Raw genomic sequence first — 15,479 nt, 5'->3', positions numbered from 1 at the left:
TGTGGGGTTCAATAATAATAATAATAATAATAATAATAATAATAATAATAATGTTGGAAGGTACCTTGGAGGTCATCTAGTCCAACCCCCTGCTCAGGCAGGAAACCCTATACTATTTTGGACAAATGGCTGTCCAGTCTCTTCTTAAAAACTTCCAGTGTTGGAGCATTCACTGCTTCTGGAGGCAGGTTTTTCCACTGGTTAATTGTTCTAACTGTCAGGAAGTTTCTCCTTAGTTCTAGGTTGCTTCTCTCCTTGATTAGTTTCCATCTGTTGCTTCTTGTCCTGCCTTCAGATGCTTTGGAGAATAGCTTGACTCTCTCTTCTCTGTGGCAACCCCTGAGATATTGGAACACTGCTATCATGTCCCCCGTCCTTCTGTTCATTAGATTAGATATTCTCAATTCCAGCACTGTTCTTTATATGTTTTAGCCTCCAGTCCCCTAATCATCTTTGCTGCTCTTCTCTGTACTCTTTCTAGAGTCTCAACATCTTTTTTACATTGTGGTGACCAAAACTGGATACAGTATTCCAAGTGTGGCTTTACCAAGGTATTGTAAAGTGGTATTAATACTTCACGTGATCTTGATTCTATCCCTCTATTAATGCAGCCTAGGTCTGTGTTGGCTTTTTTGGCAGCTGCAGTACACTGCTGGCTCATATTTAAGTGATTGTCCACTAGGACTCCAAGATCCCTCTTACAGTTACTATTATTGAGCAAGGTACCCCCTGGCCTATACTGTATCTGTGCATTTGGGGTTTTCTTGCCTAAATGTAGAACCTTACTTTTTTCACCATTGAATTTCATTTTGTGAGATATTGCCCAGTGTTCAAGTCTGTTCAGATCCTCCTGTATCTTAAGCCTGTCTTCTGTAGTGTTGGCTATTCTTGCCAGCTTAGCGTCATCTGCAAATTTGATGAGCAAATTATCGTCTTATAATTTATCTTATAAACACTTATCCCCTCATCCAAATCGTTGATGAAGATGTTGAAGAACACTGGGTCCAGAACAGAGCCCTGGGGCACCCCACTACACACTTCCCTCCATGTAGATGCAGTTCCATTGAGGACCACATGCTGAGTTCGGCTGGTCAGCCAGCTACGAATCCATCTGGTGGTGATGCTGTCTAACCCACATTTTTCTATCTTATCGAGTAGTAGGTTGTGATCTACTTTATCAAATACCTTACTGAAGTGCAAGTAAATTATATCCACAGCATTCCTCTGGTCCACTAATTTTGTCACTTGCTCAAAGAATGCAATAAGATTTGTCTGGCATGATCTGTTTTTGACAAACCCATGTTGACTTTTAGTAATGACTTTGTTTGTCTCTAGGTGTTCGCTGATTCGTTGTTTGATTATCTTTTCCTGAATCTTCCCAAGTATTGAGGTCAGGCTGATAGATCTGTAATTTCCTGGATCTGTTTTTTTCCCTTTTTTGAAGATGGGAACTACATCAGCTCTTTTCCAGTCCTCTGGTAGTTCCCCAGTGCTCCAAGATCTTTGAAAAATATAGTTCAGTGGTTCCGAGATCGCATCTGCCAGTTCCTTGAGAACCTTGGGGTGTAATCCATCTGGTCCTGGTGATTTGAACTCGTCTAGTCTGGACAGGTGCTCACTTACCATTTTCTTGCCTATCTTAACTTGTGTTTCTATTTTGTTTTTTATGGCACTATTTTTGATAGGTTGGTCTGTTTTTTCCCTTTGTGTAAAGATAGATGCAAAAAATGAGTTAAATAGTTCTGCTTTCTCCCTGTTGCTTGTCACCTTCTTGCCACTTTCCCCCACTAATGGACCAATCATTTCCTTCACATTTTTCTTGTTTTTTACATGTTGAGAGAACCTTTTTTTGTTATTTTTGACTTTGGTCGCAAGCCTGAGTTCATTTTGAGCCCTAGTTTTCCTCACTTCATCTTTGCAGGCTCGGGCTATTTACTGATATTTCTGCCTTAGTTATGTGCCCTCTTTCCACTTTCTATACTTGTCCTTTTTATCTTTCAATTTATCAGAGAGTTCTTTATGCAGCCACACTGGTTTCTTTTGAGAGCTGTTATTTTTCTTCTTTGTTGATATTGTGCTAGACTGGGCTTTTATTATCTCATTAGACTGGGCTTTTATTATCTCACATGAGACGAACACATGGGTGCTTCACTTAATGGCTATCATAACTTCCAATCTAAACAAACAATGCTGGCCAGCAAAAGAAATTAAACTATTAAGCTTTAAAGCTTCCATCCACCTCCAATTGCTTAAAAAAGAAAAAGAAAAATCAGGTTTGGGGGCACCTCCTTGCTCCTTCATTGGTTGTGCTCCAGCTATTTTATTCTTTCTCTGCAAGCTCCACTCAAGCAGATGAGATACATCAACAGCCAACTTCCATTAATGCATATTTTTCCAAGCTTCATCTAGAATCAATGCCTAATCCTTATTAAATGTAAATCTATTTGAGGAAAAGGAGGAAGGCTATCCTGATTTGGCAGTAGTTTAGGATTTAGAGTTTAAAGTAATCCAGACATGGATAGAAAAAGAATTATCAGAATTCAGCTCCTGAGTGTGCATGACAAGAACTAGCAAACATTATCAAGAAGCTGGGGAAACAAGGCATCCAATTGCTCACCTACAATAAGCTGATGGCAAATTTCACAAGGATTGTGTTTTTTGAAGATGTGTTCCTGGAAACTGTGGGTCTTCATGGGCTTGAGGGTCCCCAGGGACTTGTGGAGGGCTCTGGGGGAGATTTCTGTTTCAGAGGGAACTGGGGGTGGAGAGGGGGGTGGCATGGAATCAGGAGGGCTGAGCAGGACATCGGAGGGCAGCTTGAACTCATTACCAGAGCGCAGAAAAAAGTTCTCCATGCTCTTGCTGCGCAGGATGGTCTTGAGTGACAGAGAGCGTTTGAACCTTTGTAACTATCAGACAAGGGGAAAGAAAAAGAGAAGAAATAATAGCAGTCATTGGGGAGGAAGGCATATTATATTAACACCATGAAGTTTGCCCAGTATCCACTGGAAGTGATGAAATATTCAATATACTTAATGGATTTTGTACTTTCAAATAACAATAGCAATAGCATCTAAGACTTATATACTGTTTCATAGTGCTTTACAGCCCTCTCTAAGTGGTTTACAGAGTCAGCATATTGCCTTCAACAATTTAGGCCCTTCTTTTACCAATCTCGGAAGGATGGAAGGATGAGTCAACCTTGAGCCAATCAGGATCAAACTCCAGGCTGTGAGCAGAATTAGCCTCCAATATTGCATTCTTTTTTTTTTTAATTGAAAATTTTTTGAAATTTTTTTACAAAAAACAGAAAACAACAAAAAACAAAACAAAACAAAACAATACAACCCTCCCCAAACCACCCACACCCTCCCCCCCCCAGAGCTTCCCAGAGCAGAATATAGGCTTAATTAAAAAAGTTAAAAAGATTATATAAAAAAAAATTACAATAATATATATATATATATATGAAAATAAAAGTTATAAAAAAGCTAAATGATATTTTTTTATATCCAATTTAAATTGTATAAACTTTATCCATTTATCCCAAACAGCAAAAAATTTCTCCTGCGATTGTTCTTTTAAGAAAGCCGAAATCTTTGCCATTTCCGCCAAGTAGGATACTTTAAAAAACCACTCCTGCAAAGTAGGCAAAGATTCCTTCTTCCAATATTGTCCTACTAACAACCTTGCGGCTGTGATCAAGTTCAACATCAATATAACCTCCTTTGCATCACAATCAGTAACTATACCTAACAAAAATAGTTGTGGAGTAAATTTTACCCTCTTTCTAAAAATTCTCTGAATATTCCACCATATCTTAATCCAAAAACTTTTTATGTTTTTACACGACCACCAAATATGATAATAGGTGGCATCCAAACAACCACATCTCCAACATTTAGGCTGTAGGTCAGGATACATAAGAGACATTTTTCGTGGATCAAGGTGCCATCTATAAAACATTTTATAAAAATTCTCCCTTAAATTCTGGGCTTGTGTAAATTTAACATTCCTCACCCAAATAATTTCCCAGATATCCAGTGGAACTGGTTCACCAAAATTCTGCGCCCATTTAATCATACAATCTTTAATTAATTCTGATTCTGAATCCAGTTCCACTAGAACCCCATAAATTCTCTTAATGTGAGTTTGTCTTTGATCCTTTACTTGCTTGAAAAGATTTTCATCTTCTCTAAGAAAGCCCACCTTGCAATCCAGCTTCCATCTATCTGCTAATTGTCTATATTGAAATCAAGAATAAGTAATATTTTCATGTACCAACTCTTCCAATAATTTTAACTGCCAGTTATGTCCATCCCATCTGAGTAATTGTGTATAAGACACCGTGTCCATTTTAACACCTCTCTTTATGCCCTCTATCGCATGCCAAGGTATAGCCCATAGTGGTATTTTAAAATCACTTTTATAATATTTTCTCCAAATCCTAAGTAAAAAAGTTCTTATAATATGAGATTTAAAAACCCGATCCACTTTCTTATTAAATATTAAATAGGCATGCCAACCGAAAAGTAAATCCCATCCCTCCAGATGGAGTATCTCCAAATTTGTTAAATTTACCCAATCACTAATTAATGTTAAAGCCACCGCATCATAATATAATTTCAAATTCGGTATCTTGAGTCCACCTCTCTCACGGAAGTCTTGCATGATTTTAAACTTTACCCTTGATTTTTTCCCTGCCCAAATGAATTTATTAATACCTTTCTGCCAATCATTTAAATTAATCTCATTCTTCAAAATCGGTAACATTTGAAACAAAAAGAGAAACTTGGGTAGGATATTCATTTTAATCACTGCAATTCTTCCCATGAGAGATAACTGCAACTTCTCCCAATTCCTCAAGTCTTTCTGTACCCTAACCCACAACCTTTCATAGTTATTCTTAAACAGTTTTGCATTAGATACAGATAAAATAACCCCCAAGTATTTTACCTTATTAACAATTTCAAAACCAGTCAAATTAGCTAGAATCTGTTTATCCCGAGTAGTCATATTTCTGGGTAGTATTTTAGTCTTATTAACATTGATCTTAAAATCCGAAACCAATCCATATTGATAAATCAACTGTAATAACTTTACTACAGAATAAATAGGTTGAGACAAAGTAACCACCAAGTCATCTGCAAAAGCTCTCAACTTATATTCTTTTTTGTTAACTTCTATTCCTTTTATTTCCTGCGACCCTCGAATTTTGATCAACAAGATTTCCAATGTTAAAACAAACAATAACGGCGACAATGGACATCCCTGTCTAGTACCTTTCTCTATTGTAAAAACCTCTGACAAACCCCCATTAACAATAAGTTGTGCCGTTTGTTTTTGATATATCGCAGTAAAAGCTTGTAATATTTTTTCACCAAAATTCATCTCTTCAATTACTCGTAGCATAAAATACCAATTCAGTTGATCAAAAGCTTTTTCAGCGTCTAAAAATATCAACCCTGCAGGAATTTGGTTATTCTTATCTAAATATTCTAGTAAATTAATAATTTGTCTAGCATTATTTTTCATATATCTACCAGTTATAAAACCAGATTGGTCCTTATGTATGAGGTGGTGCACAACCCTCATAAGCCTATTAGCTAAAATTTTTGTAAAAATCTTATAATCAACATTTAAAAGAGATATAGGTCTATAATTCTTTGGTAAAGTAAGATCTTGATCCTCTTTTGGGATCAAGGATATAAAAGCACTGCGCCATGACGGAGGGATCTCTAAACCCTGTAAAATACTGTTAAAAAGATCACCTAATGGTTGAATCATCTCTTCCATTAAAGTTTTGTAATAAACAAATGTCAAACCATCCGTACCCGGTGCTTTCCCTAATTTCAATTGTTTAATTACTATCGCAATTTCCTCATTAGTAATTAAACCATTAATTTCATGTTTCTGGTCTTCTGTCAATTTAGGGAAATTAGCCTCACTTAAATATTTGTTTATATCTAGAGTTTGTACATTAGTCGATTTGTATAGTTTTTGATAATAATCTAAAAAAGATTTCTTAATCAATTCCTTCTGGTACACTAAATTACCCTTATAATTTATTTTATCTATTATTCTCTGTCTCTGTTTCTTTCTTAATTGATAAGCCAACCATCTCCCTGGTTTATTGGCATTACAAAATGTATTTTGTTTCATGAACAATAAGTTAGTTGCAGATTGATCCGCCATCAACATGTTAAATTGTGTTCTTAGCAACTTTATAGATTCTTTAATATTTTCATCTAAAGGAGTTAAAATCAAAGCCTTTTCTTTTAATTTAATCTCATCTTCCAATTCTTTACGTTTCTGAATCTGCTTTTGTCTATGAAAATTATTCATTTTTATCAAGATCCCACGCATAAATGCTTTACCTGCATCCCATACCATTGACACTGATGTCCCCTTATACATATTCAAAGCAAAATAATCCTTTAAACACTCCTTTAGCTTTTGAACATTCTTTTCTTGTCTAAATAAATTCTCATTCACCCTCCAGGATCTTCTCTCCTCTTTTTCTTGAATCAACTCCATCCAGACTGGACTATGATCCGTCAACGACCTAGGAAAAATCTTTACATTCTTTACCCTATTATATAGGTCCGTTGTAATAAAAAAAAAATCAATTCTTGAAAAAGATTGATGTCTATCTGAAAAAAAGGTGAAATCTCTCTCCTCTTGATTACGTTCCCGCCAATAGTCTCTCAATTCCCAGTCTTCTTTCATATCAAAAAAGGCTTTAGGTAATTTAGCCTGTTTAAAAAGAGGAGAAGAACCTTTCTTGTCCCTTTGTGTGTCTAAGACACCATTCCAATCTCCCATTAATATCACGGATCTATAATCCAGCGAGATTATTTTCTGATGTAACAGTCTATAAAATTGTTCCTGTTGCTGGTTTGGTGCGTAAAGTCCCACTATAAGTATTTTCTTACTATATAAACCAAGTTCAATCATTACATATCTTCCTTGGGGATCTGATTCTACCAGACAAACTGGTAAATTTTGCTTGACATAAATAACCACTCCCCCTTTTTTCCCAGAAGCAGGAGATACAAAATGAGATCCCAGACGGGCGTTAACTAAATATTTTTGATCTTTAAGTAGAATATGAGTTTCCTGCAAGCAGATAACATCATTATTATGTTGCTTTAAGTAGTGAAAGATTTTCTTTCTTTTCTGAGGGGAATTAAGACCATTAACATTCCAGGTCAGAAGCTTTGCCATCTCCCTTAACCAGGAGCCTGGAGAAGACTGCCTGGATATCTGCCATTGCTGTATGTGTTGCAGAACTCTTGGATCTTGCTCCTCCCACCGGCAATGAGGCACTTTCCAAAGAAGATTCTTTGATTTCTTTCTTTTGTTGCTCCTTTTCCTTGCGTCTATGTGCTGCACGGGTCATCCTCTGCTCTTTAACCTCTGTTTGACATTGCCATTCCAGTTGTAACTTCCCAGCAGAGATCAGACCTAATGCTTCAGATTGCTGTTCCAGCTCTTTGCCACTCAAGGGTTTCTGAACAGATGACGCTGAGCCTGCACCCAGGACCGTATTATAAAACTCTTTAGCTTTAGCAACCGTATTCAGCCTATAACACATCCCCGCATGGCTCAGAGCGATACCCATCGGAATCTCCCATCTGAATGGCATCAATCTTGCTTTAAGCTCATTAGCTAAGAAAGCGAAGTCTTTCCTGTTTCTTAAAATTTTAGATGGAATTTCCTTTAAAATGATGACATCTTGGGCAGCAATCTGGAATCTCTTATTATAAAAAGCTTGTATGATTTCATTGCGCAGAGATCTCTTTGTAAAATAAATCACCACATCTCTAGGCAAATTCTTCTGCTTCGCAATCCAAGAGTTAACTCTATAAACTTTTTCCACTTCTCTGCGTAATTCGTCTTTATCCATATTCAAAGCAACAGCTAGGTCATTAAGCACCATCTCTGTCAAATCTTGATTCATGTCTTCCTTCAGACCTCTGATTCTCAGGGCGTATTCCATTTCTCTATACTGGGACATAAGAATATCCTCTTGTGAAATCTCCATCTTCCTTTCCATATCTTGAAATTTATCCTCAAAAAAATCAACTTTATCTGCGACTTCCTCCACCCTCGAGTCCAACTTCACCACCACAGAAGCCAGGCCTGATAAAGCTGTAACTATATCTTGCCTCAAAATAGTATTATTATCCTCTAATAACTCCTTCATTTCCTTCATTTCCTCTTTGCTTTCAGATTTGATCTGTACAATTAGCTGCTTCATTTCATCCCTAATTTGGGATACAGCATTTCCCATTATGTCTTTGATTTCTTGTGCAGACAGGCCTGGCAAAGGAGGGGAGGGTGGAGGCTGCGCTGGTGGTACAGGTTTAAGTTGTTGTTGCACAGTTAAAGTTGTGGGAGAGGAAACCACCTTAGATAGTATAGAAGGCGGTTGTCTCTTTGAAGCCATTTTTCAAAACAAAATTATCTCTTTCCTTCTTTCCAAAAAAAAAGAAAAGGGAAATAAGAATTAAAAAAAAACAAAAATACTGTAATCCTTAGAGTTCCAAAAAAGAGAAAAAAAAATCAAGAAAGAAGTCCCAAGCTCACTCAAAAAAAAAAAAGAAAAGGGAAAGAAGAAAGAGAAAGTCAAAAACAATCATTTAAGTCCATTTCCTTCCAGAGAAATAAGAACAAAAAAAAAAAAAGCCGAACACTTTCAAAACGCCATCTTAATTTCTCTCTCCGTGCCAGCAAAAAAGAACAAAGGAGGAAAGACCAAAATTAACTAAAAAGGGAAAGTGAAATACTAATCTCTAAAAAAAAAAAAAATCCTTTAAACCGCTCTGTCCGCTTCAAAAATTACTCACCGAGACTCTTTAACCGCGGAGGTGGAAGCGACGTTTCCTTTTGCTTCCGAAGAAGCAAAAACAGCTGGGAGGCGGAGATAGGCAGGAGCTCCGAGGGAACACTCCTTCTACCCCCTCAAAGAAAAAATCCAGAGGGGGTTCGGAGGTTCCACCTCTACTCCTGCAGTCTCTACCCCTTCCCTTTGCCCGGGAAGGGGATTCCAAACCGCGGGCCAGCTGATGCACGCTGCGCTCCGCGGATCTGACACCGTCCCAGGAGGACGGCTACAAGATAGCCGCCATCATCGCCGCTGCCTACCGGAAGCTCCCAATATTGCATTCTAACCAATGTACCACAATTCCTAGCAACTGCCTGGACTAGTCCATACCATTTTCTTGGCAAGATTTTTGGAAATGGTTTGCCCTTGGTTTCTTCCTAGGACTGGGAGAAAATGATGGACCAGATCATCCAGTTGGCTTTGTGATTAAGGTGGGACTAGAACCACAATTTCCTGGTTTCTAGCTGGTGCTTTAACTACTACATCAAACTGAACCTCTTATACTTCATAAACTTCATTTTTGCCTTTCTCTTCAATCATCACATTTTTTCTGGAGAATTCCCAAAAGGAACTGAAGGCAGTGCTTTAGGGGAATAGTCAAAACAGAAATTCAACCCATTTCTCTTCTCCTCATTTCTGATGATGTCACCTAGCTTGATAATGAAACATCTTCAAGGAAACAACCAAGCTCAGAGAGCATGAAGGACTTCACAGAAGAGAAAAGCTTCAGTCTCTTTCCTCATTTACCAGAGAAGCCTTAAATAAATAAACTAGAGGAGGGCACATGGAAGTCAAGAAAAGGTTTCTATTTTAAAAGGCAAGTAAAAACTACTTTAATCTGATTTGGAAGAGAGGCTGTGTTGGTAGCGGGGAGAGAGAGAGGAAAAAAGAGATTGTTTAAGGCTGCAGGCCATTTATGTGCTAGAAAAACCATCCTCTCTTTACTATTTTTCTTTCCTGCTGGGAAAAAGAGGCCTGTCAACAGTGGAACAAGTTAGGAAAATTTTCCACTGACCTGCTGTTGTGAGAATTGGACCATGAACATACAGAGCAGAGGCCATGACTAACTGCACTCAAGGTACAGCATACTCTAGGCCTGGAGGAAAAGCTCTGCTCAATGTAACAGCAACCCACTGGCTAGCATGTGGGCCTAGAGGACTACCACAGATGCTCCAATCTTTAGGTATGTCTGGAGATGAGTGAGCTTAGGGCTGGCTAGTCTGCAACCACATTTCACTGCTCTTTTCATTATCTCTTTCCGGCGAGTAAGAGCTGAATCCATTTTGCTGGTGAAGCAGTTGTACTTGCACCAAGTATGGCCCAACATCAAAGAATGGGACAAATAATTTCATATCTTAGTTAGTATATCTCAGCAATTTTCGTAGTTGAGTAAACCAATATTTTATAGTAACTTAGAAATTTGGCCTCTTACTGTTCGGTTTATTTATTTATGAGACTTATATACCGCTTTAAGTGCAAGCACTCTCTAAGCGGTGTACACCAGTAAGCAATGTATATATATATTTACATTGCCCCCAACAATCTGGGTCCTCATTTTACCTACCTCGGAAGGATGGAAGGCTGAGTCAAACTTGAGCCGGTGAGATTTGAACCGCTGATCTGCTGAACACAGTCAGCTAAAGTGGCCTGCAGTACTGCACTTTAACTGCTGCGCCACCTCGGCTCTTAGCGCCACCTCGGAACCGTACAGAATCCCTGTACGGTTCTACCTATGTTATTGTAATCTGGCTCACATTAACTTTTCTGTGGAATTTGTTTACTAATATATTTTCCATTCTCCTTATATAATGCCAGTTTTGCTACGCCACATGATTCCAGTCAGTTACTGCAGTAAAAGGACTGATAATAGTGGAACCCATTACAAGCACTAGCGATGCGGCATAATCCTTCCATCATCCCCAACCAACATGGCCATGGGAAATGAGGTCTGTAATTGGGGGAAAACCATGACTAAAGTTCCTGACCTAAAGAGACTAACTGTTGAAACAACTTTTAAAATGAATAAATGCCAAATCATTTAAACTGCTAAGAACTAGAAATGCTTAAGGGTACTTTCTGAAACCCAAGATAAATATAGCCAACAGCTCTCATTATTGGGACTCAGGAGGTTGCAATAAAGTGAAACAAATGAGTGAAGACAGAGCAAAATGCTGGAAGTAATAACTCTGTAATTGGATGGGTGGGTGCATAACAGAGGAATAAGAGATACAAAGATGAAGAAAGGGAAAATAAGGTATTAAGATCACAGGATGAGATTCAGAGTATTTTAGAAGGCAAAGTGCAAGGACATATGAACTGTGACTTTCTGGTGGGAGGGAAAGGTCACTTCAGAGAGTTGAAAGCAATGTTTGGAAAAGGAATATAAAAGATGTGGAAGTGAGGGGCACAAGTGATAAAGCTGGGGACATACAGGTACAGGGATTCTTCTAGACACAAACAAGGCTTGAGCCAACAACAGAGCAAGGCTGGGAGAAATGACTAGGAAGCAAAAAAAAAAAGGGGAGGGGGAACTCACTAGAGCAATCTGAAAAAGGAAAAATGGATTAGTTTTATAGTGATGAGATAAAACATTTTTCCTGAGATAAGCGTCCAATTGCTTCTGCTCATTTGGTTGTGCTAGTAAACATTATCCTGTTGCAGGACTAAGGAAGTTGGGTTTTTTCTGGCACAGTGCCACTTTTTCTCCTGAAAATGCTCTCTCCTTGGGTTCCAGGAAGCTTTTAATGGCTTTGGTTCAGGGCTGGGATTAATGCATTACTGTATGGGTGTGAGTGGGGGGAGTGCTATGTTTTCATCTATGTTGTCTTTTAGTATTTACTATTGTGTGGTTTTATGTTTTGTTCTGATGGACTTTTTTATCTTTTTTTCTATTCAATTTCTATTGGAATTGGTGGCGATAAATAGATAGATAGATAGATAGATAGATAGATAGATAGATAGATAGATAGATGTCATTCCCCTTTATTATTTTCCTTGCTTGTAGCTTTGGCTCCAGTGAAGCAGAATGGGGCACAAAGCCCTATCCTGTCCCGCAATAGCAATAGCACTTACTTATATACCACTTCATAGTGCTTTACAGCCCTCTTAAGCAGTTACAGAGTCAGCATATTGCTCTCTACAATCTGGCTCCTCATTTTACTGACCTCGGAAGAATGGAAGGCCGAGTCAACTTTTGAGCTGCTCAGAATCGAACTACTAGAATGAGTAGTGAGTTAGCCTGCAGTACTGCATTCTAACCACTGTGCCACCATGGCTCTTTAATACAAATTAATCCATATGCCAGTGAGAGAAAGGACTGAGACCAAGAGCAGACAAAGTGCCCAAGGAAGTGGAACAGTTGAGAGACAAGATCATGGTGGGAAGAGCAATGGAGAGTCCACCTGAATTTGAATTGACGCCAGTAATGTGATGTGGTGCAAGAAGAATTAAGAAGACGGGAGAGAAAACTGCTCTTTGTAAAACCTTGGCAAGATAACTAGGATTGTTGAGTAAGTTTAAGGTTTAACTTGTTCTAGATTTCAAAGATAAACTACCTTCTCTAAGAAAGTTTCTCAGGACTATAGGAGGATTGGAGGGAGGGGAAGGAACCATTTACACTGATTTGAATATTTGCTGATGTACCACATTACTCTTGTATCAGTGTAAACTTGGTAGTCTATTGTCATTCAGTGCAAGGACTATAGTATAATAGAACTGCTCTCAGTCTTTGGTTCTAAAAGTCAGGAAGGAAAGGTGTAATGTTGGCTGGTAACTAGAAGTCTTTTGTTTTTTATTGGAAAAGGAGACAAGGGACATTTTGCAGCTGTCCCTTTAAATAGAAAAAGTGACAATAAGATCAATGAGAATAAAATCTGGAAGAGATTTTTGTTTAAGAAATATGTGGGAGATTTCAGGTCTTGAAATAAGGGCAAGCTTCTGTGCTGCAGCAAAAGCTGGAGAATTATATTATTAACAAATATTTAGAAGCAATCATTTTTATTAGAAATGATTTCAAGGAGAAAAGAGCATTTATGACACTATGAAAAATCTATAAAGCTGGGACTCACATCAAGCCATGTTAGCTGCCTGTTACAAGGATTGTAAATGACTGGTTATTTATTTAATTATATTTCTTGCTAATGGAGGAAAATCCTTGTGAGATGTTCTGCATCAATTTCCAAATGACTGATATTTGCACTTTAAATTGGGGGACCTGGTAGTATTCCTTCAACTGCTCCCCCTTATATATTACATTGTGTAGGACCAGCTCTACCATTACTAAAATTTCCAAAATATATTGATGTGTTTGTACATTTTTATTGTTGCATACAGGGTATTCTTAGATGTATCTGAGTCCCACAAAGGCAAGGCTGTCTCGTATAGTATTTAGCACCAAAACTGACTTAATCTCCATCAACCTTAGGGAGAAATCCATCCATGTAGCTTTCTTGGCAATACAATAGAAGTAGTTTCTCATTCTCTTATAGGATTTTTGTTAAACTTCTCAATCTAGCCTACTTCCTAGTGGTTTTTGATCCATACTGCAACCAGATCTAAACCGTAGCTTCTAGAAATCTGCCAAGTACAGCTAGGCCTATTTGAGCACACCAACTACAGCTGGCTGGGTTATAATTTTTACTCAACCATGAAAGTTGCTGTGTGAATGTTGGCTGGTCCCTAGTTGTTAGCCTCAGGTTTTATCATCCATCCCAGCTTAGAACAGCTAGTCTATCTGACAGAGATGGAGCAGAAAAAGCTTGGAGCGAAGTTAAATGGAGAGAAAATAAAAGATGTTGGAGGATGTAGGATCAGCAGCTGCTCTAGCCTTAGTTGCTTCCATCATATCTGCTTGTTATTATATTACGGTAAGTTAGATTCTGCAACTAATACCAAATTCTGCCTTGTTGTCCTCCTTCCTGCAAAGTTTACACATTGTACTTATAACATTATTTATTTTAAAATTGCCAATAATTGGATTCACACCTGAGACTAAGCCCTAAATTATAGTTTAGAAATTACAGTGTCTGGCTTCATCAATGTAGCAATGCATGCTGGCTGAAGAATTCTGAGAGTTGGAAGTCCACACATCTTAAAGTTGCTAAATTTGAGAAATACTAGTTTGGAGTAATGCATTAGTCTGCTCTAGATATTCTGTTTCCTAATTCTGGGACACCCGCACATATACTAGAAAAGCTCATAGAATTGCCATTTACCATGAGTTTGCATAAACCAGGTCTGACTTTTAAAATGGACTATGAAGTGAAATTAATTCAGCTTTGCTAGAGAAAAAAGGGGGTAGTGAAAAAAAATGAAATATAGAGAAGATTGCTGGGGGTAGGGAAAGTGCAAGGTGAGAGAGTAGAAATTTGCATGTGGGTTGTCTGTACACCTCACTGGCTGTGGCTTTTTGCTGTATGGGCAAGCAGGGTGGGGGGAGGGACCCAGCTGTCTCTGCAGACTGAGCTTAAAAGGTTTCAGCTCCACTAACTACTGATGAGCTGGGAACTTTGGAGCAAAAGAAATACCGCTGGGCTTCCAAATCTAGTGTGCTAATAGAGGCTGCTTCATTTCACACAATGCAGAAGCCTGCAGAAGTTCTATTTGTAAAAAGATGCCTGAGACCCATCTGGAGCCTGAACTGGGCCCAAGTGTTTGTCCATCTACAGATGGACTACAAATTCCAAATCATCCATTTATTTCTCCCGAGGCATATTAGAAATAAAATAAATAATCACCAGCTCCTTCTGTGGATCAAATTCTATATATAACATTGAAAAATAAAGTCTCTGCTAAATAGCTGATAATCAAACTGATAGTCAAAGTGAAAAGCCATAGAGTCTTTTATGCCTAAAGATTGAGAAAACGTGCCGTGTCACATGACGGATCGCGATGTATCGCAACTCTTTTTGCATTGCCGGCAATAAGGTGAGCGCGGCTTCAGTATGATGAAACTGGCCTACGGGCGGGCAGTTTGACATCTATGCAATATGGCTTCTTAAAATTGTTCATGCATGTCTGTGAACATATGTGAACCCAGACACCAACAGGTGATGCAGTGTCCTTGTGTCAAATGATCAAAATTTGGATGATTGGCAACCAGTACATATTTAGGATGGTTGAAGAGCCTCAGGTCATATGTTTGCCATTCATGATCATCTCAGTGGGTTTTCAACAATGGGGGAAAGCTGGATTCACATAACAACCATGTGATTTACTTAACGACTATACCAATAAGAGTCGTAAAATTATAGTCGTAATTCAAGGACCACCTATAGTCAAATTTTCTCCATTTCCTTTCCTCTTTTGATAAACATCATTGCTCTTATATTTGCAATAGCAGTCTAGCACACGGAAATGGAGTAAAGTAAATATTTTCAAGCGTGGAATGTGGAAACTTTTATTTATTAAATATATTTCAGCTGCTGTAATGTCATATAGTAATACAAAAGAAATCAGATCAGTTAAAAAAGAAAAGAAAGTAAGGAGAATGGAACAAACAGAAGGCTGATCCTGGGTAATCTTGAATATGACAATCCTTTGAGGCAAGCTAGGTCGGGAAACAAACAGCATAAGCATTCCAGAAATGCTA

General features: G+C 38.1%; 1 protein-coding gene and 1 long non-coding RNA gene across 6 annotated transcripts in view; one reads left to right on the top strand and one right to left on the bottom strand.

Moving 5' to 3' along the window:
* The window catches only part of STAC2 (SH3 and cysteine rich domain 2), a 68,891-nt gene that overhangs the window by 26,908 nt on the left and 26,504 nt on the right, over positions 1-15,479 (bottom strand). For all 5 annotated transcript variants that reach the window (XR_005558613.1, XM_039359107.1, XM_039359104.1 and 2 more), the window contains exon 2: positions 2,618-2,909. Coding sequence is in view for 4 of the 5 variants with exons in the window: in XM_039359107.1 (XP_039215041.1) it covers positions 2,618-2,909 (292 nt within the window). In the remaining variant the exon portion in view is untranslated. The remainder of the gene's footprint in view (positions 1-2,617; positions 2,910-15,479) is intronic.
* LOC120315175 overlaps positions 1-15,479 on the top strand; it is a 61,590-nt gene that overhangs the window by 21,251 nt on the left and 24,860 nt on the right. The window lies entirely within an intron of this gene.

This window comes from Crotalus tigris, unplaced genomic scaffold (assembly GCF_016545835.1).
Source record: "Crotalus tigris isolate CLP2741 ecotype Arizona unplaced genomic scaffold, ASM1654583v1 scf7180000019068.10715455, whole genome shotgun sequence".
Lineage (NCBI taxonomy): Eukaryota > Metazoa > Chordata > Lepidosauria > Squamata > Viperidae > Crotalus > Crotalus tigris.
This window is presented reverse-complemented; position numbering and strand designations above follow the sequence as displayed.